The sequence below is a fragment of the Manacus candei genome, unplaced genomic scaffold (assembly GCF_025592945.1).
Source record: "Manacus candei isolate 608988 ecotype Guabito, Panama unplaced genomic scaffold, ASM2559294v1 h1tg000047l, whole genome shotgun sequence".
Classification (NCBI taxonomy): domain Eukaryota; kingdom Metazoa; phylum Chordata; class Aves; order Passeriformes; family Pipridae; genus Manacus; species Manacus candei.
Genome location: NW_026138095.1, coordinates 249,092 through 264,548, shown reverse-complemented (window position 1 = coordinate 264,548; position 15,457 = coordinate 249,092). Strand labels below are relative to the sequence as shown.

The 15,457-nt window shown below is 43.1% G+C and overlaps 1 protein-coding gene across 3 annotated transcripts in view; it reads left to right on the top strand.

The window, feature by feature from the left end:
• ASPSCR1 (ASPSCR1 tether for SLC2A4, UBX domain containing) overlaps positions 1-13,942 on the top strand; it is a 43,306-nt gene extending 29,364 nt beyond the window's left edge. For all 3 annotated transcript variants that reach the window (XM_051797768.1, XM_051797766.1, XM_051797767.1), the window contains 4 exons: positions 10,143-10,194; positions 10,912-10,981; positions 11,308-11,495; positions 12,839-13,942. In XM_051797768.1, coding sequence (XP_051653728.1) covers positions 10,143-10,194; positions 10,912-10,981; positions 11,308-11,495; positions 12,839-12,852 — 324 coding nt within the window. In that variant the 3' untranslated portion in view covers positions 12,853-13,942. The remainder of the gene's footprint in view (positions 1-10,142; positions 10,195-10,911; positions 10,982-11,307; positions 11,496-12,838) is intronic.
• The last annotated feature ends 1,515 nt before the right edge of the window (positions 13,943-15,457 follow it).

The window sequence follows — 15,457 nt, the reverse complement described above, 5'->3', positions numbered from 1 at the left end:
TAGCTGAGTTTGCTCTATCTGTAGCTGGGCTAGGAGAGTAAGAGATGTGAGACTGGATGTGGAAAGGGAACTATTTTCGATTTCTACAGCAGGAGCTAGAGGCCACAGTAGACAAAAATCTGACCTTTTTGAAATCACTGTGTGAGAATTTATTTCAAGTCAGTGTGTACATTGAGGAATATATGGTCTCTGTGTGTAATTTTTCTCAAGGGCTGAAATACAGTTTTTCAAATTCAGATTCCTGGAGATTTTTTACAAGCGTCAGATAAATTGGCCTTGAAATCTCTGGCCAGAGACTCTTGGCTGTGTAAATCACAGGTGTTAAGAGAGTGATTGAGTGATTTTGCCAGTGACTTTGCCCCAGACTCACCCTGTTTAAAATGTTCTGTCATTCAAAATTCCGTAGACCTTTCAGACTGATGCATCAGAGATCCTGCAGAATAAAGGCTCATGCAGTTGCAGTGAGAATTCTTGCTTGATGCCCCCGAGGGAGCAGAAGGGCTGGTGGGGAGAGGGATAGAGAGAGAGACTTTTCAGGCAGCATGGTGAATTAGGTAGGGATTAGCCTCTGAAGTTGTTTGCAGTGGAGCTTTCCAAGTTCCACAACTTCCTGACCAGGCCATGTGGAAGAGATACACGTGTAGCTGCTTTTAGAGGATTGAATGTTCAAGCCTGTATCTGCCTCCTGTTCATCCGGCCCCTGGTGCTGGCTATGGGTGCCTTGTTAGCTTTGATCTGTCTTCTAAAAAGTTCAAAATCCTCTGCTTACCTCTATTTACCCCTTCCCTGCCTCCCCCACCCTGCAGTACTGTTCTTTTATTTTCTCCTTCTCAGTGCACATCTCATGTTTCTCTGGATGTCTTCTGAAACATGACTTGTGCAGTGAAACACCACAGGAATAATTACACCTTCTTGTCTTTGAAATAAGAAACTTTATGGCAGGAATTTTATTTAATTTGCTGTGTTAAAGCCTTTGTTCCGTACCTGGCACCGTTACTGGTGCTTGTTATATATGTGGCAATTTCCCAGTTTCTTAATTGTGACATTTACCATGGAATTCATTCCTTGTGGCAGCTCCCTGAAACAAAAAATGTGTTAAATTAGTGCTCTGTAAAGACTTGGAGTTGCCTTACAGCCCAGTCTTAGAGACTTCATTAGAAATCACAACTTGGTGAAGAACCTGGTTGATTTTAGTGTCAGACATCTCCAGGTATAGTGACTTTCCTTGGACTGCAGTGCTTGCTGTGGCACATGGCAAAAGTGCGAAGCCTTGACGTTGGTACACAGCTGGGACTGTTAGAGATACTGTGCTTGAAAGCTGAAAATTATTTGCAAATTGCCTGTTTTAAGGAAGGATATTTTCTCATTTCTCATATCCTCTCTCTCAATATGAAAGATGAGTAGTGTCCAACTAAGATAAAGGGTATCAAATCCAAAGTTGATTTTATTTATGCCACATACGATCACAGTACAGTCAAACTAATTAGGAAGTGGTTACATTGAGAATTTGAGTATAATTAAAGTAAAAATGGAGTTTTTAAGCACAGCCTTAACTACACAAAATCATTACAATTACTTGCAAAATGTGGAATGCAAGTAAAATCTCATGCTTAGAATATTATTTAGGGATTGTAACATGACACTATGAAGAGATTATTATCACATTAGTTAACGGTTGCATGACTTGGCATTTTTGGCTTACCCAGCTGGCTCAGCATAGGTAAATGTGATGCATGTACAGGGACAATAATTAGAGCGTCGTACATGGCTCAGTGAGCTCTTGTGTTGATTGTTACCTTGTGGAGCAAAGTCTTAAGGTGATGAAATCATCAGCTCATTACTGAATAGTAATCACACTAAGACAAAAGTCTCCTTCCCAAAAGCAAAGTATTCAGAACGAAATAGAGAGCATCACTATGTTTAGACCCAGGTTTTGCGTGAATAACTTATGCGGAACTGGTCTTGCATCTTCAAAAGTAAGTGGTGAAGCTGCAGAGGAGGACAGTGAGGATCATCAGAGGTCTGCGATGTCTCCTGTCCAAAGAAAGACTGAGTAGGCTAGAACTGGTCAGTCTGCAAAAGATGTGACTGGAAAAGGAGTAACATGCCAAGGAAAAGCTGGAATGGATTGAGTTCTTGCTCTCTCGTATGAGTGAGTGGCATCGAGGGAGGAGGAGTTGGAGTAGATGGAAGAAGGCAGTTGTTCATGCATCAGAAAACTGAAGCATAGAATTGCTTGTCATAGGGCGCTATATCCTAGAAGTATATACTGGTTTGAGAGAAATTTGGACAAGTTCAAGGAAGATATTTAGTGAGACTGTCTTAATATATAGAAACCATCTCAGGAAGCTTCTGAATTGAAAATCATTGCTAGCTAATATTATTAGGGGAAAGTATCACATACATAACCAAGGATACTCTTCTCTGTGCATCTGGTTGTTGTTCACTGCTTCTGTATGTTTATCAATGTTTTACTTGGATGAAGCATCAAACCGGAAAGAATCAATTCCTGCTGAGATCTTGTCATGCCGTTCAGTTTGGATTGGGTTATTCTGGGTGAAGCTTTACTCCTGTTGCCAGTGTAAATCCTTTTTCCTCTCTAACTTTCACCATGTCAGTGCAGGCCCTGTGCCACAATGTCTCCTGCTCAGGTAGGCTTTCCCTTCTGCTGGAATCCGGGTGCCTGGCAGGGGCTGAAGGGCCTTTCTTCTCTGGGTGGAAATGAGTGCAGAAATCACTCTGTCTGTTGTGTCCGTGCCCACTGTGTCACTGTTGGATGCCCTGTTTAGAGGTGTCTGTTCCCAGTTGGGCTGCACTGCCTGAGCCTCAGGGCTCTTGTTAAAAAAAACCCTGACCTGGACCAGGAGAGAGAGAGGGGATGTTTGTGGTACTGGGGCAGTGCTGGGGATGGGGACCTGCTCACTGTTTCTCACCTGATGTTACGGCCTTCCAAGCTGAGAAATCTTCAGTGTGGGAAGAGGTTTGCATGGGCCAGAGTCCCCGCAGGGCTGGGGACTGCAGAGAAGCCTGCAGGGCCTGGCCTTGCCCCACATGGGGTTGGGCTCTCTGCAGAGGGGTTTGGTGGAGACCTTTCCCCTTTCAGGCATCCTGTGATCCATGGAAGGGAAACGTTTTGAACTTTAGTCAGAGCTTCCCTTCTGTTCCCCGATCTGGAAGGAGGGAGATGAAAAGAAAAAGCTGCTCTGTAAAGATAGTAGGCAGATGCTTTGTAAAATATGTGGCTTTGGGGCTGGGAGAAGAGAAGCTTTTGCTCTAAGGTAACCTGACAGTACCCAGCACCCCTGTACTGAGAAAGCTTGTTCTGGAATAACAGTGTTATGGTATATAGGGTGCGAACGTGACTGAAGTGCTGTGGAGTGTGCAGTTCTTCCAGACATCACAGGGAAAAGGGAGCCACGAGTAAAGTCATGGAACAGCTAATTGCTCAAGCTTTCGTTGTATTTGGAGGATGTGTGAAAGGTTCAGGAGGAAGTTTGTCTTTATCGGTAGCACATCTCTTTAAGGTTGTCAGGTTGTATCATGTAACTGCCAAAATTTGCTGCTTAAGTTAGCAGTGGGCTATCCTCCACTCTACAGACTACCTTGGTACTGTCTGTAATGAAGAGTGGATGGTGTCTGAGGCAGTAATGTGAGCACATTTGAGCATTCAGACACTTATAAATTACTGAAGTTTGTGCCAAAGCCAGTAACAGGAGTGACTGCAGATGGTGGAGTACCTTATTATCAATACTTCTGCTCTCTCCACCCTCTTGTTCCATTCAAGCTGATAAGATTGGCACCATATTCATTAAATTTGATCACTTACAGTGAAGGGAGAACCTTTATGCTGGAAGCAAAACCAAGAAGAAAGACAAATGTTGTCGACTTGTTTGCCAAGATACTTGGATTCAAAGAACTGTCTGAAGTGAATTCTCCCAAAATCTGTGTGTATTTACAGTATAGTGAACACACATATTGGCAGCAACATGAAGTTTTTGGAACCCATAAAGACTTCAAGGCATTGCTTTGATTTTTTTGTTGTTGCTGTTTTTGCTGGCTGCCTTCTTCTCATGTCCCTTGAAGTGTTTTATAATATTCTGCTCTCCAGAGCTGATCAACCACAGGCTTCCCTGTTGTAGCACTTGGCTTTGCATGCCTTATAGCTCTAGTGCCTTGTTTGTGTTTTTCTAGGCTGTCTGAGCTTTTCAAAGTTGCTTCTTAGCTTCTTTCTCCTCCCAGAAACAGGCACTTGTGTAGTGCGTATCTGGGGTGGGTTAGTGGAAAAAAAATCGTTGATTGCTGAGCTAATACTAGGAAAGAATTAGCAGACCACTGGAAAAGTCAAGGCAGCAGAGAGGGCAGGAGGCCATCTTCTGTCTTCAGAGGAGCTAAAGGAATCCACAGGCTTCCACATAAATATTTAGGTCTTCTAATCAGATCTTAGAGTGCACCGAATGTTTCCTCTGGCGCGTACCACGAGGCAGAAATCCAGACGAGCTGTTTGTTCCTTTCTTTGCCTTTGGTTCTGTTTCCATATCCTATTTGTTAATGCCACTTTGGGCAGTACATCTGGCATGCCTGTTCAGTGAAGCCAGCTACGGTCAGCGTGAAGCCTTCTCTATTGGCAAAAATCTGAAGGAATTTCAGAAAAAATTACTTCATCAGAGTTAAGTCTGTTAGAGGCACTTCCAGTGGCAGGCCTTGTGGTTATTGCACTCACTAGCAAAGAGAATTGCAATTAATACTGAAATCCATCCAGCACAGAGGATAGCATTCACCTAAAAGTCTTAGCCCTTTACTTCTCCATTCAGGATTTTCTCATCTGACTGCATTTGCTAGCAATCTCACCTCCTGTTTGTGGTGAGGCCTGTCACCCATGCTCACAGAGGCTGTCCATGCTTGCCTCATGATGCTTGGCTTCAAGTATGGCAGGGTGCTTTGGTCCCGGTGAGAGCTTCCTTGGACAACTGAATTCAGAGTGGAAATCCCGCCCAAAATATTCACTGCTACTGTCAGGTTTGGAGGCCAGATCTTTCTGATCTCGGCTCAGGGGCTCAATGAATACTCTTTATACCTGGATTCCTTATTAAGTAGCCTTCTCAAAACAGTGTTTTCAAATCTTATCTTTGCCTTATGAATTTTAAAGGTCCTCTGTCTTAGCTGGATCAGTCCCCCGTCTGTGGTGGCTGCAGGATATCCACCTCCTTTGGCAGTTGCTGTTCACATTGGGCAGCTTTGTTCTCAGGTTATAAACATGAACCACTTGGTCTGCCCCTTTCACCATAGCTGTGGTGTTTATTTCTGTTTCAGTGATGCTGTGCAGTCTTGCTGGAGAACCTTTTGATCCACTGGCTTTCCAGTTGAATTTTCCAAGAGCTAGTTTATGTGTTTGGGGTGTGTGTACTATGCAGTATTTCATGTTGGTAGCTTGGGTTTCTCCTTCCGTGCGCGTGTTCCTTTGAAGTGCTTATTTTCTTATTCATCTTCTAACATCAAACCAACAGCAGACCTGTGGCAGATCCTCTCAGATCATGTAACGGAAAGAATGCTGCTCCTTCTGGCAGCTGCAAGTTCCCTTTGACAGCAGCCCCTGCCTGGTCTGACAGCATTGCTCTGTCAGGGAACAGAACAACTGCCGGGAATAATGTACATCATCTGCAGTGCTCTGTTCTAGGATTTTTTTTTTTTTTGCATGTGTATGTCTGTGAAGGAGGAAGTATTGAGGCATTATTTGGGGAGGGTTCTGCCTGAAATATTTTCTGTGTTCTAGAGAACAAGTTACTAAAACATGCAGTAAAACAAAGCAGAAATGTTTCTCTGCTGTATCACAGCTGGATTCACCCGGGAACGTTGTTCTAGTGTGGATATTTTTATCGTGGAATGCGAGATGCAGCAGCCTCGTTGTGCCAGGATGCCGTGCTGTCACAAACCACGCTCACCACCGCAGCGTCCAAGTAACTGTTCGCTTCCTCTCTTGAGTAAAACTGGAGTTACTCAGCTGCATAGTTTCAGACTAAATGTGGCTTTATGAGTAACAGGCTGGTCTTCTGATCTCTGAAATGGAAAGCATTCATTTAAACTTTTGCAACTGTAACTAAGCAAATGGATGAAGCTGTGTTAGATCTTTTAAAATCTGAGAAGTTGGTCATTTGGAATGATACTTCCTAAATGGGAAGAGCAATAGGTAGGACATTGACTTCCTTCTCTCCTTGCCTCACTGACTTTCTAATCCCTTCAGAAGAAGCTGTCCTGTCATTATGGCCTTGGATGGGGCTCTAGAGACTCTCATACTTAATTCTCATTTTGTCTACTGCCATCCTGTGTGACCTTGAATAAGTTATTTAATCTCATTAGATCTCAGTTTTTCATCTGTCCAAAAAAACCCAACCCAACCCAACCCAACCCAAAAAAACCCTAAAACCAACCCACAAGCACAAACCATTTTTATTTATATTTCATGTTGCTGTACAATTGCATCTGTATTGCATCTATACAATTGCACAGTAGAACACCATTTTCAATTGGATTTCTGGCTGTTGGTGCATCTGTACAGATCTGTACAAGATCTGACTGTATCTTGTAAATATGTCTTGCACAGTGTGATTTGAACATTATAATTCAATTGATAATAGCGTCTATTTCCCCAGTCAGAATGGCATTGTTTCTTTGGCTGGAAATCAAAGCAGCAAGGAAAAGAAATGCTGGGTGTTTGAGTGTAGTAACTGGCTCTTGGCTCAGTCCTGTTGTGGTAATTCTCTGCATATAACTGAACAGAGCTTTTTGACTTAATTGTTTTGGACAGCCTTTGATTCTTTTACTCAATTTGACAGGCTCAGTGTGATTCTAAGAGTTTTCAAATTCTGTTCTGATTCACAGATAATCTTAAAAGAATCCTATGAAGTGAGGTTAAGAACTGGAGAGTTGTTCTTCTAGAAACATTGGCAGATGCATTAGAACAACTGCAAACGTTAGAGCAACCAGTGTGTGATCCTTACATTCTTAACTGTGTTAGAAAATGTTAGAGGCTTTGACTTTGGGCTTGCACGTTTTCCTGCATGGCATCTACTAAAGCCTTCTCTTCTTTGTGCCAAGACAGCCCTTGGACAGTGGGATCATTCCATTGACCTGCTTGTTTTTAATGTAAAATTGCTGCTGATTTAAATACTTTCGTTTTTCAGGAAACTCTGGGACAGCATTATGTCCTGCTAGTGACTGGCTAGAGAATTCGTGGGGTGAGAAGTGAGGTGCAGCTGCCTTCTGTACTGAGCTCTCAGGAAGTGCTGGGATTGGTACCTGAAAATTCTGCACAAAGGAAGCCGAACCAAGGGTTCTGTGCATGAGCCAACAGTCTGTTTGAATCGAAGAAAAATAACTTATTGGATGGAAGTTTGGCAAGAGGGGACTCCATGTTGGCTGACCCCTAGGAAGGGATAGGGATGCAGGGAAAGGAGCCATGGGAAGGAGGTTGCATTCTGTGTACTTGTGGGCTGCTGTCTAGCTCCTCTGAGTTTTTTTCAATTAAGATTTTGAACTGAAACATTTGGACTGATGTTTTGCCAGCAGTGGGAAATGATTGTGGACGTGGATCCTGAAACTGAGAACTATGGTTATTTGACAACCTGTGAGTAAATAGGGTAGAGGTTTATATTGGGGCACAGTCTGTCTGTGTGTTTGTTCCTTGAGTGTGTGTCTAGCTCTTAGTCTGTGTTTCTCACTCTCTTTCTCTCTTTGTGCCTCACACAGGCCCTGCCATGAATTTTCTCTGACCCCTTGGGGCCATTCCCACATGAGGCTTTGATGTGTGTGCCCAGAGCTTGATTGACAAGGAAGTTTCAGTGGCGGCAGCAGGGAAACTAAGAGAAAAGGGCAGGGCTTTGAACTAAAGGGCTTTGAGCTCTGAGATGCTGTGCTTACTTATCTTCTTCAGAATGTTAATTATTTACCAAGATAATTGGTTGGGAGGTGAAAAAAAGAGAGGGGAGGTTATTAAAAAATTCCAACACTAACACACTACAAAAACCTCATTTTCCAACTTGCAGCTGGCATGAAAAGGATGTTGTGTGTAAAAGGGCTTCAGTGTATGTGTGTTGGGGGGCCCTTTTTAAGGCACCCATTTCCTAAATAGACGAATGCAGCGAAAACATCAAAGCTCTTGTGAGAGTTTTCTCTGAGGTTTCTAAACCATGTCTGGTACTTTTTAATTAAAAAAGTTTATGGAGAGCCGTCTTTGTGACTGGAGCAGGCAACCTTAGGCCCTGTTGATTGAGGAATGAAATGTTAAAAGACCTAATAAATAATTATTTTTGCTAAAATGTCAGTTCGAGGATGTGAAATTTCCTGGATACTTTAGCAGGAGCTGAAACTTGGAGTAGGCTAAGGAGTGTCTCCTGCTTCAGTCTAGTGTGATGTTGGCCATGCTGTGTGAGACAGTCTCCCACAGCCTTTGGATTAGCATCAAAAAAATGTGTAATACCACATGCTCATCTGAAGCTTGTAGGCAGGAAGATAGGTGAAGCTGTTTCATTTTGCCTTCAGTTAATACAGTTTTATCAGTCTCTGTATAGGGCAGCAGTCCACAGCATCCTCCGTGAAGATCAGGGTTCCGCTGAGTTCTGGTAACTGCTGTTCTGGATCAGGTCCAAGGACCGTCATTCCAGTATCCAGACTGGGCTGATGGTGGCAACAGAGGCTCAGGAAAACTTCAGAGCCGGCAGTCTGCCCTGCACAGTTCCCAAGTATGCATGAGTGATACCAAGGGAGGCAGTGGGTTGCTTTTATCTAGTTTACACTATGATTTGGTGTCTTTACCTGTTTCTTAGTATAAGGCTTCCTAAAAGCTTAACAGAATTGTTTCAGCTACTTTTTCTTTATGTGGTATTATACTGACATGTGATGCAGGTAATAAATACAATATTTTTCTTTCAGAATCCTTTCTGGTACAGCTGGTTATAGCATATCATAATAATCTTCTGCGTATCACCTTCAAACCATTTAAAAATCCAAGCCTGTGCTTGCAGCAGCGTCTGGTTTTAGTACTAAGTTCAATAATTTTGACTTTGTTGCTCTCTGTTTCCCTTGGGAACACTTGGATACACCATCTGGACATGGTGGGGTAGTGCTACGTAATGTATTGCTTAGTTCCAGCACTGGGTTTTTTGAAGGTGTGGTGTGACACTGTGGTCACTGGAGATGGCAGAGCAACCTCTGTAGGTAGGTCCCTCCTTTACCTACAGGTGCGTTTGTGATTCTTTAGTTGAACTGGGGGACTGTGAGTCCAGTTTTACAGTTTCTCTGGTGCCCAGCAAAGGACCAAAAGATAACGAGGGACCGATGTGTCTGCCATATGGGGAGAGGCAAAGAGAGTCAGGGTTGTTCAGCCCGGAAAAGAGAAGCTCTGGGGAGCTTGTCAACATGTGCAATGAAAGAGATGGGGAACAGCAAGGGAGATGGGCCAGACTTCCCAGCCGTGCCCAGTGAAAGGACGAGAGGAAATGGACACCAGTCACAGGAACTTCCATTGAAATAAAGGGAAAAAAATAACAACCAAACCCACGGGATGGAAAAAGTGTTTGAATGTGGCGATTATTCTGACAAGTAGGAACTAGGAATTCAGGCTGGATTTATAAAAGGAAATACTGCCTCCTGGAAAGCTGGCAAAACTAGACAAATTTCGACCATAGACGTAGACCCCATAGGGTGTAAATGTAATAAAATGATCTAGAATAGATTTTGGAGGGCATAGCTAGATTTTTCTTCTCTTGCTATCAGCCACTCAGATCTTAGAAGATTCTTCTTCATATTCCTGTTGTCTGCTCAGCAGTGGAGAATGTGTGTGCAATACAATGGCAGGAGATACGGGGACAGAGGAGAAGGAATGGCAGGGCACTGGCACAGTGAGCACGTGCTGTACAGGTCTCATCACCTGTGTGTGGTAGAACAGATAATAAAATTTTGCTTCACATTGTACTCCAAGTGCCCTGTGCTCTGCACAAGTTTAACTTTTTCTGAATTATAGATAGTTCAGTGACCTTGGCTTGAACTCCATGAATTTGTCTGTACCTGTCTAACCTGCCTCTAATGTTCACTGTGAACTATGAAAGCATCTACATTCAGTGATACCTTCTTTTCCCCTTTTGCTGCAGGCTAAACTCTTTCCAACTGCTGTAATTCATTTTGGATCTGAGGAGTGCAGGGGTGAGTGCATTGCCTCTTTCCTTCAGCTGACTGTATAGCTCTTGTAGTAGACCGAGAATTACATCCTTACTGTCAGAGTTCTTCTGACAAAGGGTACTGCAGTCCTTGAGAATGCTGGTGAATGTCCCCATTCCAACTGGCTGAAGCTCTTCAGAGCTGGCTTGGTCAGTTAGCTTGAGCACAAATGTAGACATAGTACCTTTTTTATGGGATTCGTTAGGCTGGGGAGTAAGCATTGTCTGCCATGAGAGCAAGAATGATGGAAGAATGGCTCTGTAGAAAAAAATCCTGTTGTTCAAAATGTTAACTAGCCAAATTACTATGAAATGCTTTTGCAGTGTTCCTGTGGTAGTGGATTGGCTGAAGATGGTAGAACAGATCTGAATCTTTGGTACTTTGACATCTCTGGTTTATGCTTAGAATCCCTGTTTCTCCCAGAGATCAAAGCATGCTCTGGCTTCACAGAAAAGTTTCTGAGATGTGGTGAGCACTGAAAGAAAATGTCAAGATCTCGGGGTTTGAATGATGAAATAGGGCACCTCTGAGTTGTGAAAGAAACTTTCATAGTTAAAAAGTGTCCTATGTCATTTGGGGCAAGGGTGATGGAGATCTACTGTAGTATACAGCAGGTATTTGTTGAGCTGAGAGCTATGTGATACTGTGGTGATTGATGTATCTATGTTACAAAGTGAGTGATTTGATTTCATTTTTAAACAGCTTGTTACCTGAAATCAGACCTGCTGAGCTCTGCAGTTTCCCCTTCTGCAGCTGATTTATTAGTAGCCAGGTATGTTGAGACTGAATAGAGTTGCAAATACCTGAGTATTTCAGGGATGGGGGAAGCATGAAATGAGCTCATCTTACTACAAAGATGATGCTAGGGCTTCCTGCTCTCCAGAAACAGTCATACTGTCATACTCAACTTCATAGCTTTGTGAGTCCTTTGCCAAGTAGGATTTCGGTGACTAAATCAAGTAAATCCTAGTGCTTCTATTGTGGAAAAAGAAGAACCTTTTCAATCTGACTTAAAAAATTTAAAGGTGGTGGTGGTGGTGGTACAGGGTTTATTATGAAAAATGAAGCTTAATTCTCCTTGCTTATTTTCTTTCTCAGGTGTTTTTCCAGGTCATTAGTTCCTTCTGCTTCATCGTCTGTAGCATCGAGAGCTCCGTCCCTGCCTGAACCAGAAGCGGGAAGCGACAAAAAGAGCAGCGAGTGTCCGGAAGCAGCCAGCACACAGGGAGCTCTGCAGGGCTTGAGAAGGACCCCTGGGAAAATCCCCAAATGGCTGAAGCTGCCAGGTATCATGAAATCAGAGGAGAGCTCTGTTCATTCTAAACTGCCCCAAAAGGCAGGCTCCTCTCTGCCAAACGTGGTGGGTGTTGCCAGTATTGTTGCAGATGCCAGCTTGTGCATGCAGGAACTTGGTTCACTGCTTGTTGATCACGCATCGGTTTGTGACTTGAACTTGAGCCTTCACTGGAGAAGGATCTGAGTGCAGGCTCTGAACACTGGGGAGTCTGATGCCTAATCCATATGCTTGCAGCATTCTTAACTATGTTTTTGGTTTGATGCACTGAGCTCTTAACTCTGCCAGTGTTGTTCAAATATTAATAGGCAGGACATTCTACATACCAAAGGCCAATGTCATCTGTTAAATCTCTGGCATTATTTTCCCTTTTGCTTCTGTAGTCTGTTTTAGTACTTTTCTTTCTCTTGAATTTTTTTAGCTGGTCTTCCTGTTTTAAATCTTCACTGCAAACCAGTAGTGGTTTTCCATAATGAAGATTGCAACCAAGTTTCCATTACTAATTTTTTCTTGGTTTATCCTCATCAGAAAACTGCAATCTTGTTTTTAGTTCCCGAACAAATAGCTTATGTGTGTGTTTTTTATGTGAATTTATACAAAATATGAGATAATTAAAAGAAGGATTCCTGAAATAAACAGTTGGCAATATTCACTTTTTGATGCAGTGGCAAAGACAAGAGGGAGAGCGAAGAGAGGAAATCAAAAAAAGGGGAAAAAAAAAAAAGAGACATTAAATCAGCCCCCTTAACAGCAACAAAACTAGTAATGCTTATATGGAAATCCCTGGCTACTAATGCCAAATATTAACTTTTAGTATTTGTTTCTGGAAGATACTATGGAGCCCTCAGCTCCAACAAGCAGACCATAAGGTCTGAAGGCTCCCAACAGTGTGTTGCTGTATTTCCCTGCTGTGGCCGTTCTGGTATAGATTGGTGCTGAGATACTGATGCAGTGGGAAACAGGATCTTCACTGTTGCCTGCTTCCAGTTTGTTTGAAGCATTGCACTTTAGAGTTTTCTTTCCCAAGTAAAGATTATCTGGACAAAGTACAAAATATCATCTCACCTGCCCATGCAGGTTTCCCATTTAACAGCTAGTATGAAAGGTTAATAATATGCTCTAATATACATATTAATAACATGAAGGATGAAGTTCCCTGCTCCAAAAGTTATGATGTATTTACCATTCCATCTCCCTAAGTGCTCCCATGTGGTCCCCAAGGCTGCCTGAGCACAGCAGTGTCCAGAACCCTCAGCCACAAGATCATATTATTGAGAAATGAGACAGTGCAAATTACATGTGTTTTAATGCTCCTGTGTTTGGTTTTTTTTGTAGGTGGAAAGAGATGAAGCATCCTGGGCTGCTGGATCAGTGAGCAATCAGCTGTCCCCCTGTCTTGATGAACTTACTCAGAATGTGGAAGAAATTGTTAGTGGCCCTGGAGAGCTAATCCGTATGAACATTAGTTATAAAAAGAGAATTGCTATTTCAGATGCTAGTTGCACCTGGTGGAGGAGTGGAAGGCCTGTTTATGGTCTTTGTGACTACAGAAGCAAGGTTAGAAGTTAAATTTAAGGTTTCTTGCATGCAAATAATAAGCATAGAGAAATAAGTGGGATATAATTTCTATATACTTTCTGCGAAGGACTTTGTTTCTGTCCATATTTTTAAATTCAATCTTCCCAGTTCTACCTTCAGAGATCACTTGAGTCTATCTGCCTGGATTCTAGCATCAAGATACAATCTGGTTCAGCTTTAACTATAGTTGTTAAGTGATGCCTAAAACGACTTCTCTCTGCTTCTTGCTGGGTGGGGTTAGTGCTGCCGATAATTTTGGATATAGATACCTGGAAAGTGAATGAAGAGGAAGCACTTAGGTCACTTAAACCAGTTCAGTTGGCCTTTCCTGTGAACCTCTTGGGCTGCTGCCCTTGTATTGTGTTCAGTTGCCAGAATCTTACTAACAAAGAACACAGGTATCTGTTCATAGAATGCCTCTTGAGATTATTTCTGCCCTAAGCTCTAGTTCTATTTTCACTGTGTATGATTAACACCAGTAATTACAGCAAGGAAAAAGCCATCCAGTTAAAGGGTCTCTTTGGTTGGTGGTTGGAGTGTTCCTGGAGCAGGGTGGCCATGCCCTGCACCACCACTCGTGTTGGGGGAAAGCCCCAGTCTGGGTCCTTGCCTTCTGCAGACGTCATGTGGGGATGAATGTTGTTGGTTAGAATTGCCATTACACTGGAGATGAACTCTGTAGTGCCACGGCAGCCATGGTGCTGGATTCTATTTGAAGTCTTCTCCGTGGGTCAGTGATCCATGGAGAGCTGGGGTTCCATGGTATAGTAATACCATGTTTTCCATTTTCCTTGTTTCCTCCCTGCACTACATGCACATCTGCACAATTTGAATATGTAATAAAGCAGAGTGGCCGTGGGAGCCCTTTTGGTCGGTCCCTTTGATAATGTTTCTTGCCCCGGCACTTGGTCTCTCTGTCAGTTCACAGGAACCTGCTCCCTTTTCAATGGGCCTGTCATGCCTCATTCTCTTCCTCCCATTTTTTTTTAACAAAGCAAAACAGAGCTTTGTACCATCTGAATGAACTTCAAAGTGGCTAGAAAGGGCACCCAGGGTTCCTGGCACTTGTCATTGTCTCCCAGCCTGGCCAACATTTCCCTTCAGGTCTAATTATTTCCAAATGGTCCTAGATGCTTTGAAGAAACTTGGAGGGAGGGGGAGGCATGAAAGAAAGGTGTAAGAGGAAAAAGAAGACTCAAAGCAGAGGGAGCAGAATGCTTTACCAAAAAAGTAGATTGATTTCTTATATGACACCCAAACATAAACAGGGAATGTGTGCGGCCACTGGCAGTGGGGAATGTGAGAGCACTGTGTACAGCTGCCGCTCTAAATCCTCCCTGTGGAAAGCAAGCTCTTCTGGTGCTTGACAGGCTATAAAAGGCATACCACAGCAAACCAAAAAACCATTAAAATAATGTTTAAAGTTTATTGCTTTAGTGGATTAAGTGTGGACTGAGCCTACCTTCCATAGGACTGTCTGTATCTTGGTTCAGGTGCTGTGTCAGGCTTACTCATGTCAAACAAGTCAGAGGCAGACTGTAGCTAGAGCTGCTTTGCTGAATTTATGCAGGATATATTGGGGGGAAACCAGAAGCCATTGCTAATGATAGGTGGGGAAATACTTGTGCTGGTGTTTTTGATTCCCAGGGTTAGAATAAGCAGTGTGGTTTGAAGGAAGCTGTTGCAGTGTGCCTTCAGATGTGCTTGTCCTTATTTTTTGAAGAGCACAGGAGACACCAAATAGTGCCAATTTGCTTAGCTGTTCTGATTCTGCCAGTTTCATAAAGAGCAAGCACTGTAACTGTCACCTGCAAGTACCTGAGGTGGGAAAACAGAAGTAGTTTAGGGATACAAGCAGCAATATCAGTATTCTTGGGGCAGTTTCATGGGTTAAGTGCAGGGATGAGGACTAGACTTCATATTGCTGACTGTGAGTTCTCTCAGGCAGTTCTGCCTGTGCTTGACCCTTGTGCGACTCAGCCACACATCGAACCCAATACAAGCACAAGAATGAAAAATCAGTACCTTTAACAGCTAGATCAGAGGTCTTATTCCTCCTCCCTATGCAAAGAAGAGTTAGTTTTAGCTGTTGCTGCTATTAAAATGCTGCTTTGCTACTAATGTCCACATCAGCAATTCTCTTGAGTCAATGCTTGTGTGTGTCAGCGAAGGGAACTCGAGCCTTTTTATGGCAGCAGCTTTGGGACCTGTGTCAGTAGGAGTCAGAGAGGAGGGAGAGATGAGGATCTGAAATCTGGAAAAGGCAAGAAAGTAGGACTGAATTCTTTAAGGGGGACAAGATGCCCTGACATTTAAAACTGCAGGCTGTTCACTAAGCTGCTTGCTACAAGGATTTCGGCCCTGCTGCAGAACAAT